We start from the raw sequence: 18,927 nt of genomic DNA on the forward strand, positions 1-18,927 counted from the left end.
ATGTGAAAACTTAAATATCTTTAATTGTATAATAAAATTCCTAAATGTAAGCTGTGATTTATTTAAATAAATTTGAGCATTGCACATTCAAATTTAAAAAGGTGGCTCTGTTGCCCATTCTTAAGGTTTGCGGTTTCAGAGCAGTTCACTGTCAATGAATAGCACACATATTTACCTAAACGACTGCATATTGAACTGCTGTTGATGAAAAATTATGTTGACTTTATGGTGTTAATATTGTAATATGTGAATCTTTGGGTAGATAGCAATTCGATTCGTTTCAAGATTCATAGGTTTCCTATTCGATTCAAGAACGATTTTTACAAATTTATTACGAATCGATTGTGCATTCTTTAAGTGCATTCACAGAATTATTTAAATGCTTCCCCTAAATTATTTAAATGCGTAGTCAGGGTGCAATTACACAGCAGCCTTTATGGTTACAGAACCATTGGTTAGAGGGAGAGAAAAAAAAACGTTTTTGTTCATTTTTAGATGCTAGTTTTATGATGCTATGGCATGACATGGCATACATAAAAATTTATGTAAGTCAATATAAAAAAAGAAAGAAAAGAGCTTTTTATCAGCATAGGCAAACATTTTGTCACACCAGGGGTGTAGCCATCATTTCAGAAGTGTATGTATTATTATAATAGTTTATTTTTACAAGGAATTATTTTCTTATCCATTACTTTGAATTTGTTGTAAGAAATCAAATACACTGTTGGACAATAATCAATAATTTATCTATAATTTTTTCCTAATGGCAATTTTATGATTGTTTTATATACTACAAACAATTTCAATTTTCTGCACATAATGAGGTAGTTTATAGTTTCTTTACTGTAATATGGCAGTTAGCACTGCATCATTCATAAATTGTATTTATTGATTGTTTTTTTTGTCTTTACGTTTCATCATTTCATTCTGCTTTTTTTTTTCAAATTAGCTCCAGATATAGCCTGGCACGTCTTTAGTTCTTTGAGTGCGAGATCACTTTTCTTTCAGTGCGGAAACTTCTTAATCGGATGCGATAATGCGCATCTAATCAGCATTAACTACACAGAGCCGTTAGTCATATTTTGCACGTTTTGCACAGCTTGTCAGTGAACGACAGTGTAGTTAATGCTGCTCCATGTGAAAGCGTGCAGGTGATAGAGATTTACAGCTGATTACAGAACTGGCTTTACTGACAGGATGCACATTAAATATCGAATGCGATTTATCATGCAGCCCCAAATGCTACAGTATTTAACTTTTCCTCTCTATCTGCGAATGATGATTTTGAAAGAAAATGCGCCGATGTCTGTTTGCTAAAGCAACAAACGCTACTTTCATGCATCTCATTATCAGATAAGCCTTGCGCTCTTATTTCAAGGTTGTTGTCAATGATGTGGTTATTTTAACAGTTTCCTTCGTGCATTCTATTCAACAACATTGTTAAAACACATTTATCATTCAGTGGAACTGTGCTTATGCTTTAGACACTTACATTTCTGTTCTGTCCATGCAATAAATACACCACTTTTGACTGGTAACATCTTTGGTGAGATGCTGAAAGCCATTAAAATACTACAAAAACTGCTTTCACTTTAGCATTGCAACAAGACCTAAGGAGAGATCACACATCAGCTGCTGAAAAATTGTGTGAAGGAGAGATACGAGACACGAACACTGTTCATGCTCTCCAATAATTTGTGCTTGTAATAATTTAATGTGTATAATTAAATTAGTGTTTTTAATCATAATCGGTGATTCATGATTCAAGTTCATGTTTCAAGATTGATGCATCAAAAAAACTGTTTTGGGTGAATTGTTACACCCTTTCTGTTTTGCTTATGAGCAGTATTAAGTCCTCCTTAATGTGTGCTCCAGTCTGTTTAATTAAAAGTAAAGGATTTTTTGATTGTATTGTTTTTTTCTGGACAAACTGTATTAATTTTATTTGTCCAGCCCTTAAAAATGTCAAAAAAATCTTTATTTGATTTAAAAAAAATCCTGGATAAAATTGAAACCCAGTACCAATATGGCACCGGTACCTATGTAACTGGTATGTACTAGAACCGAATCAGAACACAGATTTTGGTGACTCATTTCGGTGCCATGCCTGAGCGATCGATTGAAATATTTATCCTCACGTTCTCCAAAATGGGTGTAAGAAGCATCATCACCAGCACCGCACGTGAATAATAATTTTTACAACTGAGAAAATGCATGTGAACTCTTAAAATACAAATCCAACAAATCTTTGTAGTAATGTTGAGTGTCCATGTTGGTTTCAAATTCCAACTTAAAAGCACAACTCGGGAAATGAGAGCATTCGAGGAGCATGTGAATGCAGCAATTACACTTGCTCTGATGGCAGCAGGTAGCCTTCTGTCAACTAAACTAAACATAAATTAAAATGCCTAAAGATAAACTTCCCTTGTATTCACATTTGTAAACTTGCTGTCGACAAAAGATGCATTTATAACCTTTTTACCCCACAACACCAGTCAAATGCTTCCTTTTGTGATCTGATGTGGCTTCTTTTCACAAAATGAGGCAAACAATATGTTCCATAGGGTACTTTAAAAAGAATACATCAATTAGCAATGGATTATAAATATACTTAATTATGAAAATACCAGAGATTGCGCAATACAGACTATATTGTCGCAGTCGACTGTTTGTTTGTTTTATCATTCAAAATGTTTGTTTTGTTTACTCAGTTACAGCTATAATAGCATGTCTTTGTCCATATTAGGTGATTTCCTGAAGTGAAAATTGGGGATTTTTTTATTTTTATTTTTGCATATAAGTATCGGTTCTGGCACCGCGACCATTTTAAAAGTATCGAATTGAAGTGTTGGTGTTATATCTTTAACTTGGATGTTATAAGTTGCAATGAGTAAATATATACATGTCCACCTTCATTTCAGACTGCAAAGCAACCAAATCAATATCTTTAATGTGTTTAAATATTTCCTTTAACTTGATTCAATAACTGTCCCTGTACTCTATTTTTGTTACAGTATCTTGGCTCTCGAGCCCCAGAACCAGTGAAGAAAAAAGTTCTAGAGATGATGTACAGCTGGACTGTGAGTTTACCAGAAGAGACAAAGATTTCTGATGCTTATCAGATGCTTAAGAAACAAGGTAACCTAACATGCAGGGTTTTGATTTGTCATAACTAACATGTATTTAACTACATCTCACAGCTGATACATGTGTGGTCAATAACTATTCTGACATTTGTAGTTTCATGATTGCTGTTTAACTCTCTGGAGTCTAAGGGTATTTTTGGAGAAGTTTTGTCATGCCCTGACATTTGTGCTTATTTCAGTTTCTTATACACATCTAAATGGCTAAAGTCTAATTATATGGCTGTAATAATATGTGAGCAGCATGTATCTACATTAGAGCTGAAACGATTCCTCGAGTAACTCGATTACAAAAAAAGATCGAGGCAAATTCCTCTGCCTCAAAGTCTCTTTTACGGTGTTTTTCGGACTATAAGTCGCACCTGAGTATAAGTCGCATCAGTCCAAAAATACGTCATGATGAGGAAAAAAACATATATAAGTCGCACTGGACTATAAATCGCGTTTATTTAGAACCAAGAACCAAGAGAAAACATTACCGTTTACAGCCGCGAGAGGGCGCTCTATGTCTTCGGTGAAAGTGAAAGTGAAAGTGACGTGACATTCAGCCAAGTATGGTGACCCATACTCAGAATTTGTGCTCTGCATTTAACCCATCCGAAATGCACACACACAGAGCAGTGAACACACACACACACTGTGAGCACACACCCGGAGCAGTGGGCAGCCATTTATGCTGCGGCGCCCGGGGAGCAGTTGGGGGTTCGATGCCTTGCTCAAGGGCACCTAAGTCATGGTATTGAAGGTGGAGAGAGAAGGAGCACTGAACAGCATAGAGCACCCTCTCGCGGCTGTAGACGGTAATGTTTTCTATTGGCTCATTTCTCTTGGTTCATTTCTCTCAGTTCATGTCAAATTAATTTTGATAAATAAGTCGCACCTGACTATAAGTCGCAGGACCAGCCAAACTATGAAAAAAAGTGCGACTTGTACGTCACCCACAAAGCGGAAGGAGACACAAGCGCTGCGTCCCAAATCGCATCCTGCAAGGAGTCAATAGTGTTTTGATTTGAGGGCGCGGGCAAACGTAAAGAGAACGTTGTGGCGTGTGTCCAGTGCAAGATAGAGCAGGCATACCACAACTAGGGCCCTATGATTTCCACAATGCAGAAAACGCAGAGAGAATCACGGAATACAGTCATAAAAACGGAATTTACAGTTTAACGCGGAATGGCACGGAATTTGCCAAATTTTGAATGGATTAATAAAAAAAAAGGTCATTGCACTTACATCAAATCACGATATGGACTAATATCTGTAAATATTAAGCCGGAACAGTCTATTTAAATATGAATCCTGCATGTTCTGCGTGTCTCTGTTAATGAATGGAGCAGCAGCGCAAGTTCCTTTATCACACACACTGAAGCGCGCGTGAGGCTCGCGGTGATTTCAGCGTCTTTCCTCTCACTCAATAAAGACGTGAACACATGAGTAACATCTCCAGAGCTGCACTGAGAGTCACTTCATGAGCATTTGACCGTTTGATTTGAGTAAAACTAGCGTCACATCACATACACAGAACTGTAAAGGTACGCCAAGCCGTCAAAATAAAAGTCCGGTTAAAGACTATTGTTCAGCAGAATGTAAATAGCCTACTACAAAAAAAAAAATCAAACATTAGTTTTTTATTTAAGCTTTAATCACACAACATTTCTTCCATGTTTTATTTTTAATAGTAAATCCCCTTTGTTTACCAAAAAGTTACGTTAATTTTCAATAATTAAAAAATAAATTAAATTAATATTTTATGTGTTTAATGTTTAATGTGCATCTCAGAAAATGCTTTATTTAAAACCCCAACTGAATGGCACTTAAATGCACTTAATTCATCTGTCAATTTTATTGTCATTGTTCACAGTACAAGTACAGAAAGAGAAACAATGGGTAATAATTAAATGTTTAATTTTGATGTATGCATTGCATTCTATGCATTTAAAAAAATAAAAAAAATAAAAATGTCTAAAAAAGGAAACTTTGTTATTTTTAAGAGACCTAGGAGTCTTATTTCCTCTTGCATAATTAATATTGCACTTTAATTAAGCAAAAACACATTTTATCCGATTACTCGATTAATCGATGGAATTTTTGGTAGAATACTTGATTACTAAAATATTCGATAGCTACAGCCCTAATGTACATGATTGTGTTTTTGAGAAAAAAAAATGTTATGCGTGGTTAGTGAAAAACTAAAAATGTTAAAACACTTGAATAAGGCAATAAAACACATACAGAACAATGGTTCCTGGGATTTTTGAGAACTGGAGATTGTAGCCTAGAATTTTTCTTTCTAAATTATGTGAAAATCATCTTGTTTACTCACTCACAGAAAACAATATATTGATTTAAATTTTCTAAGACACTTTTTGTTGGTAAAAGTCATATGCGTGAGGCATCATGAATATCATTGTGATTTACACCTGAAAAGACAAAGGCCTGCATAATGAGCCTTTCACTCAGCTGCGTGTCACTGAGAGGAGTTACAAGAAAGAATGTGAGGAAAAAAAAAAATCTATATAATTTTATGTTTGTAGTTTATTTAGAATATATTGAATTATCCCACAACATAATTTAATATCCACTTGGGGGAGCAGTTAAACAGTTTATTTGGAACAATTAAAGCTGACTTTCAAACTGAATTTTTTGCATCATTACTCACACAATCCTTCAGAAATCTTTTTAATAATCTTATTTTCTACAAAAAAAACATTTATTTTTATTATTATTATTATTATTATTAATGTTGAAAAGAGCTGAGAATATTTTTTTTTTGGGGGGGGGGGTGTAAATTGAAAGAACAGCATTATTTGTTACATTTGTAACAGTTACATTTATTTGTTACATTTATATTATTTACATCAAGCTTTTTAATTGTATAGTATTGTATATTGTTATTGAAACTTCATATTTCACCTGATTATACATTTAGTCAGGAATTATAGTTTGGAAAAAGTCTAATTAGTAAAATGTTTACACGTTATGTGAAAACTAGTATATAAATAAATAAGTATATAAATAAATAAAAAGAGATTTACTCATGTTTATGATCTCTGCTGAATAAAGCACTTCATCCTTTTTTTCTGAGGAAATCCAAATCTCAAATACTCAACCACATCACATCTTTTTGGGGTGAATTATGTCTTATTCCTCTCATTGCGAAGCAAACAGTAAAATAAAAAAACTTGAAGAACAGTCTCGCTGCGTTGTCTGCTGTTGTATGGGCGTATTCAAGCCGTGCGCTTCAGTGAAACATTAGAATCTGAATAGAGCGTTCAGCGCGGGGGCATGGTCACATTAGAAGATAATGAAGGGAGATGTGAAAAACGGACATTGCATTGTTTTCATATGGATCACTTTATCACAGAATATCTGTTTTCGGCAGCACTTGTTTAGTTTAAAAGTAGACAGGTCAGGCTTTCTATATATATCTCTCTCTCATGTCTCTTCGTTGAGTATTCACGGAGTTACAGTTCATTTTAAGAACGTGTTTGTAAATGAAGATCACCGCAGACAAAGGCTGCAGACAGCTCACCTTGTTTGTTATCTTTATTTTATAAGTGTTCAAAGTTCTGTTGTTATTATGTCTGTATACAAAAAAAGTAGACCCTTTACAGATTTGATTGATGTATTGCTCTTATCTGTTCGATCAAAACTGAAAGTGTAATTTAAGTTCTTTTCGGGGTTATCAGGAGAAAATGACTCATAACGCATATACGCGATAATCGACTCCAGAGGGTTAATGTTATGGTAAACTAGCATTTCCCAACCCCAGTGTTTCCCAACAATGAACACAGTGTAGGGATCATATCAATCGGAACCCAGTTCATGCAGGTAGCTCTCTTATAACGAGCTGGTTATATGAATCGGGTGTGTTAACTAAGACCGACATGCAAAATATGCCGAGCAGGGGCACACAAGGACTGGGATTGGGAACCGCTGTGGTAAACAAACATTGTGTGTTTGTGTAAAATAAAGCTCTCTTGTTGGACTTGCTGTTTGTCCTATGTTGTTGTTGCGATTGTGTGTTGTGGAGTGTTTGGAAATAAGTATGCTACATTATGTTTATGATCTGCATCTCATTTTAGGTATTATTAAACAGGACCCAGACCTTCCTGATGACAAGCCCTGCCCTCCTCCAATGCCCAGGCCTAAAAATGCCATCTTTGAGGATGAGGAGAAATCAAAGGTTGTTGGGATGCAGTTTAGGATTTTTTATTTATTTTTCCCTTTTTTTTTTTTTTTTACTATACATTTCCTTATGTCTTTTAGTCTGTTTACTGTGATAAAACCTAAGGAGGATTCAGGAGTCAGGTTGATCAGTTTAAAAATGTATGTTACTTAGGGCTGGGTGATATGACAATATAAATCGGATTGACGAAATTAAAAGTCTGTTGATTTATATTGTGCTCTATCGTTTATTTCTTGGTGCCGTAAAATACATTGTTTATGGCAATAGGTTTTCATAATTTGAATGACGGCAGTTTTATATGCGTTACACGGGGATGCAGGCAAACGCGTGAATAACAGCATGAGCGCGCTCACATCACATTGCTATGCGCATGGTCATGAAAACTTAGGGCCCTATTTTAATGATCTAAACACAAAATGTGAATGGGCCTGGACTGAAACTAGCAAACAAACTTGCGCTGTGGTTTTAATACAATTGTGCCGGGTGTATGATAGGGCCCTTAATGTTTGCATGCATTTTAAAACACTGCAGTTTAAAACAACAGATTTTAGGCCGTTGAAACACAAACAACAGCTATATGCACACGCTGTCTCTGTTTCTATGTGAGAGGAGTGCGTAAGCCGAGTATCAGCTGCTAATAGAGCTCGTGAGAATTTTTGCCGCTTTATTGGCTTTGAACGATTGCATAAACACTTATATGCGTACAAATGCAAGTATCCTCATAAACAGTCATTTAGGTCTTAAGCGAATGTAAACATTTGCGAGAGAAAGCGCATATGTAACCGTATGTTGGATCCAGACTTCAGTCTTAAAGGGGAAGCTGTCCAATGTTCATCCTGTCTGACATTCAAGAAAATCTCTCACTGAAACACTTTTGTAACTAGAGTAAAAAGAAAATAAATAAATAACGCTAATGATTATGCGTATATACAGTGTGTGTGTGTGTGTATATATGTGTGTGTATGTATGTATATACATACACTCACTGGAGATACATAAACAGTCAGTGATGAAATGAGAACAAGAAACTAATTACAGGCAATAGGACAAAAACTACAATAAATAAGAAATACCGTGTATAAATGAATTCGTTTTCACTGAGTAAGTTATATACACATATACATTATATATATATATATATATATATGTATATGTGTGTATATAACTTACTCAGTGAAAACGAATTCATTTATACACGGTATTTCTTATTTATTGTAGTTTTTGTCCTATTGTCTGTAATTAGTTTCTTGTTCTCATTTCACCACTGACTGTTTATGTATCTCCAGTGAGCTTGCGTTTTTATTATTATTATTTTCTTGTATTAGTTTGATATTGACATTGGTGATAGGGATTATGAAAATTATATGGTATCAAATCGTAATATCATAAAAACCATATTAAAAGAAAAAAATTTCAAGATGAATATCGTTATTGTGATATAAAATTTCTCATATCGTGATATAAGATTTTGGTCATATCACCCACCCCTAATGTCACTATATCTTTGTAAACCATTAAACCAATGAGTTCAGGCACATAAAGGAGAAATAATTATGAATTCACTTATGTCTGTCCACTCTTACTGTTTTTTTTTTTTTCTTCTTTCTGATTCAAAAGATGTTGTCACGTCTTCTGAATAGCTCACACCCTGAGGACCTGCGGGCGGCAAACAAACTCATTAAAGAAATGGTTCAGGAGGTGTGTAGATGTGTGTGTGTGTGTGTGTGTCTGTCTGTCTGTCTGTCCTGGATATTGGATTAACTCTTAGTGGGTTCTTAGTTTCTATTTCTCAGCACAGCAATGTGTAAAGAACAATATGAAAGGACAAAGAATGATCTATTTACACCAAAAGCAAAATAAGTTTCTGTGTCTGAAAAAAATAAAAAATACATGGGTACAATAGGTGCTGCAGCACACAGTTCACCTTTTAGCTGCCTTTCATCCATCTGTCAGAAGAACAGAAGCAGGAAATACAATTTAATGTCTTTTGAGTTTTTTTTTTTTTTGGAGGGGGTATGGTGAAATTCAAAGCAGCAAAATGTATGTATTATGTGAGAGTAAGTCCATGAACTGTACTTTTCCTGCATGATCTCTGACGATCTCTTCTTATCTCTTCTTTTTTCAGGATCAGAAGCGTATGGAGAAGGTGTCGAAGAGAGTGAATGCTATTCAGGAAGTAAAGGAGAGTGTTGGGCTTCTCACACAGTTACTGGGAGATTACAGCAAAGAGAGCGGCCCACATAGCAATGAGGAGCTAATTAAGGTCTGTTATACACATGTCTGTAAAACAGATTGTCACACTACTGTAGTGGACTGAGGGTTCCTATGTGGTTTGTAAAAGTATGGCATTTTCAGGTAATTTCCTGGTCTGGAAAAGTATGGAAAAAAGAAAGTGTATGGAAAAATTTTTGCATTTCCAGACTTTGCCGTTTAGTTTTTTATTAAGAATTTAATGAAAATGTATGTATCATAGAAGAAGTGTGTTTTCATGGCAGCTGTTTAGTGATTGTCTAGTGATTGTGAAACATGACTGAATGAATTCAAGGTGCACTTTTTCATTATGTGAAATGCAGGTTATAAGTGTTTTGGTTTTGGCAGACTTATATATTTATATTGGAGTATATCTTTTTGTTAAATAATTCTGTATGGTCTTTGTGTTATTGTAGGATCTGTACCAGCGCTGTGAGAAAATGAGACCTACTCTGTTCAGACTGGCCAGTGATACTGAGGACAACGATGAAGCTCTTGGTAAGGCAAAGGCAAAACCTGACCCCTTGTATTTAATAAAATATATATATATATTAGTGAAATGAATGATTTGGTAAAAAATGTGAATGATTAGTAATTGTCTCTAATTGGCCTAATTAGCTAAGCCCTCCATAAAACACTTCTTATTTAGTGGTACAGTATTGCATAATGTGTAGATTGTATTTAATATTTTACACTTTGCATTAGGGCTGTCACTTTTGGGAAAAAAATCATTTTCGATTTTTAAGACATAAGTGTTCATTGAATCGATTGTAAAAACGATTTTCCATGTCTAAAAAAAAAAAAGACATTTCCTTTTTCAACGTCAAATAACGGACGAACGTAAAGAGAGTGCTGGAAACGCACAAGTCAGCAATATTTCTTATTTATTGGCATGAAATTTCGTGCAGAATAACAAACAGCAACAGGAGTGCAACATTCTCGAAAAAACATATATGCAGAGGGGATGGCTCCATAACAAAAGAAAAACATCACTGCAGACTTCAACCCGGCTGCATTTATGATTTAGGCAATTCAAAAATCTCCAAGATTATTTTAAATAATGATTCAATCCATTTCAAACAACTGTTCAAAAAATGAAACTTTAAATGGACTTGAGAACAGGCCGTGTGTGTTTTTTTATTGAACGTAACTGACACTTAGGCCCAATCCCAATTCTACCCCTTAGTAGGGCTGGGACAACGAAAAATACTTCGATGCAAAATATGCGCATCGATTCGTCGACCTGGTTTTATTTCTCTGAAAAACGTTTGCAAAACGTTTACCATATGTGCGCTGAATATACGCGATGGCCGGATCAACATTCTGTCCAACGTTATATAACCAATCCAGGGGTTTTTCTGCATTGATCTTTTTTTTTGGCGGCTGTCAAAAAGCCTTATTTGATCGGTGAGTGATGTAGAATGACTGCTGTGCCTGACAGGGCGCGTACGAGAGAGAGCCCCGGCTATGCGCGCCCACTCACAGTCTTCAAACAACACGAGCTCTTCTTGCTCTCTCTCTCTCCCTTGTGCATATTAATCAAAATCATTAAACACGATAGAAAAAGGGCGAAACACCAAAGTTTCACGCGCACTCACAGTCTTCAAACTACACGAGCGCTGTCTCTCTCTCTCTCTCTCTCTCTCTCTCTCTCTCCCTCCCTCGTGCATATTAACCAAAATCATTGGACAAGATGGAAAAAGGGCGGAACGCCAAAGTTTCATGTGGAGCATTCTGAGATTTTTTTTTTTTCTCCATGACAGGCTGCTGGCTCCCACTGTTAATTTTTATTTTTTGGAAAAGCACTCTCTGTATTAGCTTAAAGCCCTCAAGTTTACATTGGTTACTGTATTCTTTCAATTGCTTTAAACAAGTATTTTGGGTGAACTTTTTTATTGAATGCTAGACATCAAGTTGTTGTTATTTTCATCTGAAAGAAGAACTTTTTTTCAGTAAGGCCTAAAAAAAAAAAAAGTTTGGTTCCGGTTGGTTGTCAGTTGAGGTCATTGGTCGGTAGGGATTTATTATTATTTTTATTTATTTATTTTTTTCTCCAGTGGCAGTTTTACACACACACACGCGCTGATTTTAAATGTGTGTACCGGTACTTTTACGACAGTGATTCTGTATTCCCGTTTAAAGTCTGTTGTTGCCATAGACACGCAAAACGCACACACACACACAAAAAGCCTTCGCGGGAGTTTGACAGGCGATCTCATAGTAGATTAACATGGAGGATTTGAACTTGAAAAACGGAATGTACAGACATCTTTTTGTAGTCAAACAACATTCTTTGTTATGTTCATTTATGTGGTTTATTTGATTTTGATGCTATAAATTAACTAGAAGCAAGAGACGATCAGTTAGTTTTAACTGATGATCTAACTTACAGCGATCTGTTCGACACATTCAAGAGCCACAAAACGGTATTTATTGTTTACATTTGAAATAACCAAATGAGACTTTGTTTCATATTAAAAGTAAGCTGGTAATGTTAATGTCCTGTCTGTCAGCATGTTGTCAGTGCCCTCTCTGTTCCGCGATATATTGTTTACTCCCCACTCCCCCCGTGTTTCTCTTAATGTTACGATTTCCAAACCTTAAGTTATAGCTCACTTTAGGAATTGACAGTTAAAGGGTTTTGATGCAATACTTAATGGTTTTTAACGGATTACTTAAGTGTAAAACAGCATTTAAAGGAAACTGTAATTTAATTAACGATGTGTGAAAGACCGTTCTTCCCCAGTCTCATAAAATAAATTTGGGTCGCACATAAATTGACAGGGTCGGTCGGAAACCGGAACCAAACAAATTTTTTTTTAGGCCTAAGCTAGGCCCTATGTGTTCAGTAAGCTTGTTTCAGTAAGCTATGTGTTTTCAAGGCTTCAAGGTTTTATTGAATGCTATCTCTATACAAGTGCAAAGTAATGCATTCTTAGTCAGTCTTTTATTTTGTAATTTTAAGAGCAATAAACATATATTGCAATGTTAAGGAATTAATGTTTTTTTCATTCAAATATGTAAATCAACATGTATAAATTGTTAGTAGTCAATTAATGGGGAGATAATCGAAATCGAATCGGTCTGGAAAATTTATCGTTAGATTAATCGATGCATCGAAAAAATAATCGCTAGATTAATCGTTTAAAAAATAATCGTTTATCCCAGCCCTACCCCTTAGCCCTTCCCCTTTCCCCTACCCCTCCGTTTCGCGCGTTCACGTGAAAGGGTAGGGGTGTTTCAATTCTCTTTTGGTTGGAGGGGAAGGGGTAAGGGAAAGGGCCAGATAGCCCTTCAAACAAAGATTTTTCGGGACCACACTTCAGACGAAGGGGTATGAATTATCTCTGCAACATGGCAGCTACAGCGAACAAAAAGACACATAAATGTAAGCTTTTCTGGCATAAATAAAGATTTTAACGAAAAGTAATCATTTGTTTTATGTTACATTCAATTGTGAGTTCATATTGACGGTCATGTTAAATTGCTAATATTTGCTAACGTCATATTATTACAGACTGCGTGATAGTGCCACAGCATATGTCTGATCAGGGCGGTAACTGCCATAGACTAATCCAACCCAATAATTAGAAATCGCTAAACCATTTTCTCAAATATTGCCTATTCGAGAGAGAGAGAGAGAGGGAAATTGTGTGTATTCGTGTCTGTGCGTTTATCTTTTTAGAGTGAGTTTACTTAAAAACAGCGATTGTATCCTCTCGTCGCTGGAAAATATAATGTAGCGATTCTGTATTTAAACTGTAGTAATAAAAGTCGTGCGGCAGCATTGACAAGTTTATTTTCTCCTGAATGTGTGAGCTGCGTGATTTCCGATATATGTGAGTGTCAGTAAGCAGGGCATTTATACAGAATGATAATTAAAGGCTCTAATGCACACCAGTATATGTGTGTATTGTAAGAGCTAGACGACGAATTATGGTGTGTGACGTCATTGTAGTGGTGTCCCAATCCTTAGGGGAATATTGTCTCCCCTACCCCTTGACACTCTGTTTCAAGGGACAAGGGGAAGGGGTAGGCCATTACAAATTTATTGGACAGGAAAACAAGTCGATCAACATTTTCGGATCCAGACCAGAGGGTTTTTTATTCACTTTATTCACTCATTCACTATATGTCCAGCTGTTGAGAAGACGTGCTCTGACCGCACTGATGTCCCAGGGACACTCAGGTACAGCTGCGCAAGGTGGGGGTATTACTGCCAATTTTCCACCACAAAAGCCGGTCGCTGTCAACTTGCAATGGTCCTTTTCATAACTCAGCATAGAGCTGTAATTGGGCCATAAAAGTTTGGCCCGACAGGTTTCAGCCCGAGCCCGACAAGTACATTTTGACTGACAGCTTTTTAAAAGCCCGAACCCGTTTACAGCCCGACATTATTCAAATGTGCGCGCACACACAGCTGGAAGCTTATGTCACTAAAACAAATTCCTTGTATGCGCAAGCATACTTGGCAATAAAGCTCTTTCTGATTCTGATTCTCTTTCTGATTCTCTTTTGCCTTTTGTCAAGAATGAGTCATTTATACATGTTTTAACATAATTTATTCATAACTAACGTAGACTAGACAACTTAGAAGTTGGAAAATAGAAATAAAATAAGTCCTCTGTGACATCTTAACAGCTCAGCTCATTTAGCCAATAAATAGACCAACGTACCAATAAAATATTTTTTTAACAAATTAAATTAATATAAATTTTAAATTAAGATGGGTATTTGGCTATAATGAAATTAAGATAAAGGGTCCGCCGGATTTGCTTCGCACTAGCAGCTGACATTTAATAAAAGAATAATGCCAACATTAGCGTAAATACTCTGTCCACATTATGCATTTAAGACTCAATGAATATTTAGTTATCATTTGAAAAACTTTACTCACAGAAATTAGCCTAAGCCTACATGTTTTTGTGGAGGAAAATGATTGAATCCACTGTAGATGTTTTCAGCGCGTTCCTGGGCTCACTTATGGTGCGTCATTATTCACTCATTATTCTCATTATAAACACGGTCAAAACTTTCACACTTCAGACTCTGCTTTAGTTGCTGGTGCAACCAAAACGTAATCACCAGAGGCAAGCCTCCGTTACACCTACTCAGCATCCATTTTCGCATCTTTCTCGTGCTAATCGAAACCCATCACATTACCACTCGTTTACCTCGCAAACCGGAGTGCAAACTGGAGCCTGGCCCGAGTCCGCGTAAGATGATATAAATTAAAGGTGCTCTAAGTGATGTCACACATTTTTTAGGCCAAAACATTTTTTGTCACATCCAGCAAACATCTCCTCACTATCCGCTAGCTGCTTGTCCCCTGAACACACTGTAAAAAACGGGGTCTCTCTAGACACTACAGGCTCCACAAACAACAAGAAAAACAAACTGGGCTCACCCGCACCAAAAAACATAACAAACTGTTCCAGCCAATAACCGACAAGAAAGATTTGGGGGTGGGGTTTGGGAGGGTTAGTGCAAGGATGAGGAGGAGGGAGGGTCTAGCTAGCCTCTGTTTTGATTGACAACAATTTGAACGTCAACAAGAAGTTACAACTCCCGGCATCGCTTGGAGCACCTTTAAGCCCGAACCCATCGGGTCCCGTCGGGTTCAGGCAAAGATCTTAAGCTCTAACTCAGCATCTACCGTGCCGCGAGACCTCCAGACACGCGTCAACGCGTCTTTACATTGACTTAACATTGAAATCATTCGCACCAGGTGCTCTATTTGCGTTTGGTGTGAACGCAGCATAAGAGGTAGCTTTCGACGTCACTGGGTCTTATAGGCGCGTAAAATTGCTGGTATTTTCTGTCTAGCTTTCGCAACACATACTGCACTTTCGGAATTCTTTATTTTCTCTTTCTGTTTGTTTGTGACTTTTGTTACATCTATATTTTTTTATTGTTTAATTCTTTTAAAATTAATAGTGTATATATTTGGTTAAAATCGATTCCCTATTTTCATTTTCGAAACTTTTTTTGGTTCTTCCGATCGATTGTGCAATCGATTTTCAAACTAAAAGTGACAGCCCTACTTTGCATATACATTTGCGGTTATTTTGTAAATGGTAACATTACATTCTTCAGGACTCTAGTTACATTTCTTTTTGCTGCTACTTAAAGGGGAAAAAATTAAGAACACAGTCAAAAATTTAGGAGCACATTCTGATCAATGACAGAAATTAACTTTAACATTATGAGGCAATATTTGACTCCTTAAAGTTATTTGCAGGGGCTTTTTTTTACTTTTGTAATGCTCTTTTTTTCTAACTTTATGTATGCAATCTTTGATATCAAAAATATTGATATTTTTTTAACACTTTTCAGCATTTTTAATTAAACAATAAATTCAATTAAAATAATACACAATCAGGAAGAATAAGTTAAGTCAAATGAAATAATCAACAATTCATCTTTGCACTAGGAGGTGGCACAGAAGAATATATATGGCATTAAGGGATATTTACTGTTTAACGTGGTCAGAATGAATGCATTTAAATTCATTATAACAATGTTATTAGATGGGTTATTAGGAATGAAGCAAGTACTGTCTTAATGAATGGGTGATTGAATCGTTGACTCACTAGATTTGTTCAAAAACACATTCATTCATAAACGAAACACCGCAGTGTTCGCTTGGAGGTTACTTTGTTTGGAACTATTTTCTTTGACGAAATAGAGCAAAATCAGACAACAGTGTTGCTAGGATGTACAGTTGCATCTCAGTAAATTACAATGTCGTGGAAAAGTTCATTTCAGTAATTCAACTCAAATTGTGAAACTCGTGTATTAAATAAATTCAATGCACACAGACTGAAGTAGTTTTAAGTCTTTCGTTCTTTTATTTGTGTTGATTTTGACTCACAGTTAACAAAGTAATAATAATAATAATAAAAATCTCAACAAATTAGAATATGGTGATATGCCAATCAGCTAATCAACTCAAAACACCTGCAAAGGTTTCCTGAGCCTTCAAAATGGTCTCTCAGTTTGGTTCACTGGGCTACACAATCATGGGGAAGACTGCTGATCTGACAGTTGTCCAGAAGACGATTACTGACACCCTTCACAAGGAAGGGTAAGCAACAAACATTCATTGCCAAAGAAGCTGGCTGTTCACAGAGTGCTGTAGTTGAAAGTTGATTGGAACGAGAACTGCAGCCTTATTAGGATTGTCAAGCAAAATCGATTCAAGAATTTGAATGAACTTCACAAGGAAAGGACTGAGACTGGGGTCAAGGCATGTCAAGGAATTTGGCTACAGTTGTCGTATTCCTCTTGTTAAGCCACTCCTGAACCACAGACAACGTTATAGGCATCTTACCTGGGCTAAGGAGAAGAAGAACTGGACTGTTGCCCAAGTTGCTTGAAGTCCAGTGTTAAGTTTCCACAGTCTGTGATGATTTGGTGTGCAATGTCATCTGCTGGTGTTGGTCGAATGTATTTTTTGAAAGTCACTGCACCCGTTTACCAAGAAATTTTGGAGCACTTCATGCTTCCTTCTGCTGACCAGCTTTTTGAAGATGCTAATTTCATTTTCAAGCAAGATTTGGCACCTACCCACACTGCCAAAAGCACCAAAAGTTGGTTAAATGACCATGGTGATGGTGTGCTTGACTGGCCAGCAAACTCACCAGACCTTGTCAAGAGGAAAATGAGAAACAAGAGACCAAAAATGCAGATGAGCTGAAGGCCGTTGTTCAAGAAACCTGGGCTTCCATACCACCATCAGTGCCACAAACTGATCATCTCCATCCCACGTTGAATTGAGGCAGTAATTAAAGCAAAAGGAGCCCCTACCAAGTATTGAGTACATGTACAGTAAATGAACATACTTTGCAGAAGGCCAGCAATTCACTAAAAAGGTTTTTTTTTTAATTGGTCTTATGAAGTATTCTAATTTGTTGAGATGGTGAATTGGTGGGTTTTTGTTAAATGTGAGCCTAAATCATCACAATTAAAAGAACCAATGACTTAAACTACTTCAGTCTGTGTGCATTGAATTTAATACATGAGTTTCACAATTTGAGTTGAATTACTGAAATGAACTTTTCCACAACATTCTAATTTATTGAGATGCACCTGTAAGTCACTTAATATTAACTTTTGTATAAGATAATAATATAAATGCGTATAAATTTAATATAACATTTGCAAATGCCTTTTATAATCAATAACTTTTGTTATGATTAATGAAGCTCACTATATTGCTCACTGAATCTATTATTTATGTGTACACTCAGTTTGAGAGGATCTGAGCTTGAATAACTCCACACTGAATAAAAAATGCAGTCTGCTTTCACAATCTGTTCTGTGAGGAGCAGGACACACGACGATAGAGAAGCATTTCCATTAAATGTATTCTGCAGGTTTTATGACCAATCACAAAAACCGAGATTGTGCCGCTAATTATAGACTCTACATTTTTATTATATATTGCGCTACGTTTTTGAGTGAACTGGGATCGCTTTCATAGGCTATTGAAAGGATAAAATTATTAAAAAAAAAACTTAATTTCCAAAAAACTACTGGTTGTTCGTCAACGATTGCATGCAGTCAGAGATTCCCGTGTTTACAGCCCCGTAAAATTACTGGAAGCTCTGTTGGGTTCTGTATAGGCCTATAGCTAATAATATTAAAATTACAAACACACAAGTTTTAAATTACTTTTCTGAAAAAAAAAGAATGTAGGCCTAGTAGTTGATGTCATGTACACAAGCCTGATTTTTGTTTTAATTATCGTTATCGTTATAGTTATCGTTTAACCCAAGCTAAAGAATAAGAATGCGCATTTGAACAGATGCAACTACACTCACAATTTAAGAGATACATTTAAGAGATACATTATTCGAATGCTTGGCGAAAGAGATTAGTTTTTAATCTAAATTTAAACAGAGAGAGTGTGTCTGAACTAGGGCTGCATGATATTGGGAAAAAATTACATTGCGATATTTTATTTTTCTGCGATATAGATTGCGATATGAAATCTAATCAAATTTTTTCTTACAAACAAATATGGGGTGAGCAGATTTACATTCTCATTTTAAATGATTTAAACATCGACACCATCGTGTCAATTGATTAATATGCGCGAGGGAGAGAGAGCAAGACAGCGTTGTTTGAAGCACGCTCTCTCTCTCCCTCTGTCTCTCTCTTTCTCTCTTGCGCTCTCCGCGAATCACATTCGTCAAGGGCCGGGGAGCAGCTGGCCCGTACAGTTAATGAATAACGGATCATTAACTGACAACCTACATCGCACATCCTGAGATGTGACAATCGTGGATTCATACATCGCGATATCGATGCTTAAACGACACATCGTGCAGCCCTAGTCTGAAC

At 36.2% G+C, this 18,927-nt stretch overlaps 1 protein-coding gene across 1 annotated transcript in view; it reads left to right on the forward strand.

Moving 5' to 3' along the window:
• Nucleotides 1–18,927, forward strand: part of gga1 (golgi-associated, gamma adaptin ear containing, ARF binding protein 1) — a 56,188-nt gene that overhangs the window by 9,656 nt on the left and 27,605 nt on the right. The window contains exons 5-9 of the mRNA XM_059560578.1: nucleotides 3,015–3,138; nucleotides 7,226–7,326; nucleotides 8,947–9,027; nucleotides 9,455–9,592; nucleotides 9,996–10,077. Coding sequence (XP_059416561.1) covers nucleotides 3,015–3,138; nucleotides 7,226–7,326; nucleotides 8,947–9,027; nucleotides 9,455–9,592; nucleotides 9,996–10,077 — 526 coding nt within the window. The remainder of the gene's footprint in view (nucleotides 1–3,014; nucleotides 3,139–7,225; nucleotides 7,327–8,946; nucleotides 9,028–9,454; nucleotides 9,593–9,995; nucleotides 10,078–18,927) is intronic.

This window comes from Carassius carassius, chromosome 10, assembly GCF_963082965.1.
Source record: "Carassius carassius chromosome 10, fCarCar2.1, whole genome shotgun sequence".
NCBI classification, from domain to species: Eukaryota; Metazoa; Chordata; class Actinopteri; order Cypriniformes; family Cyprinidae; genus Carassius; species Carassius carassius.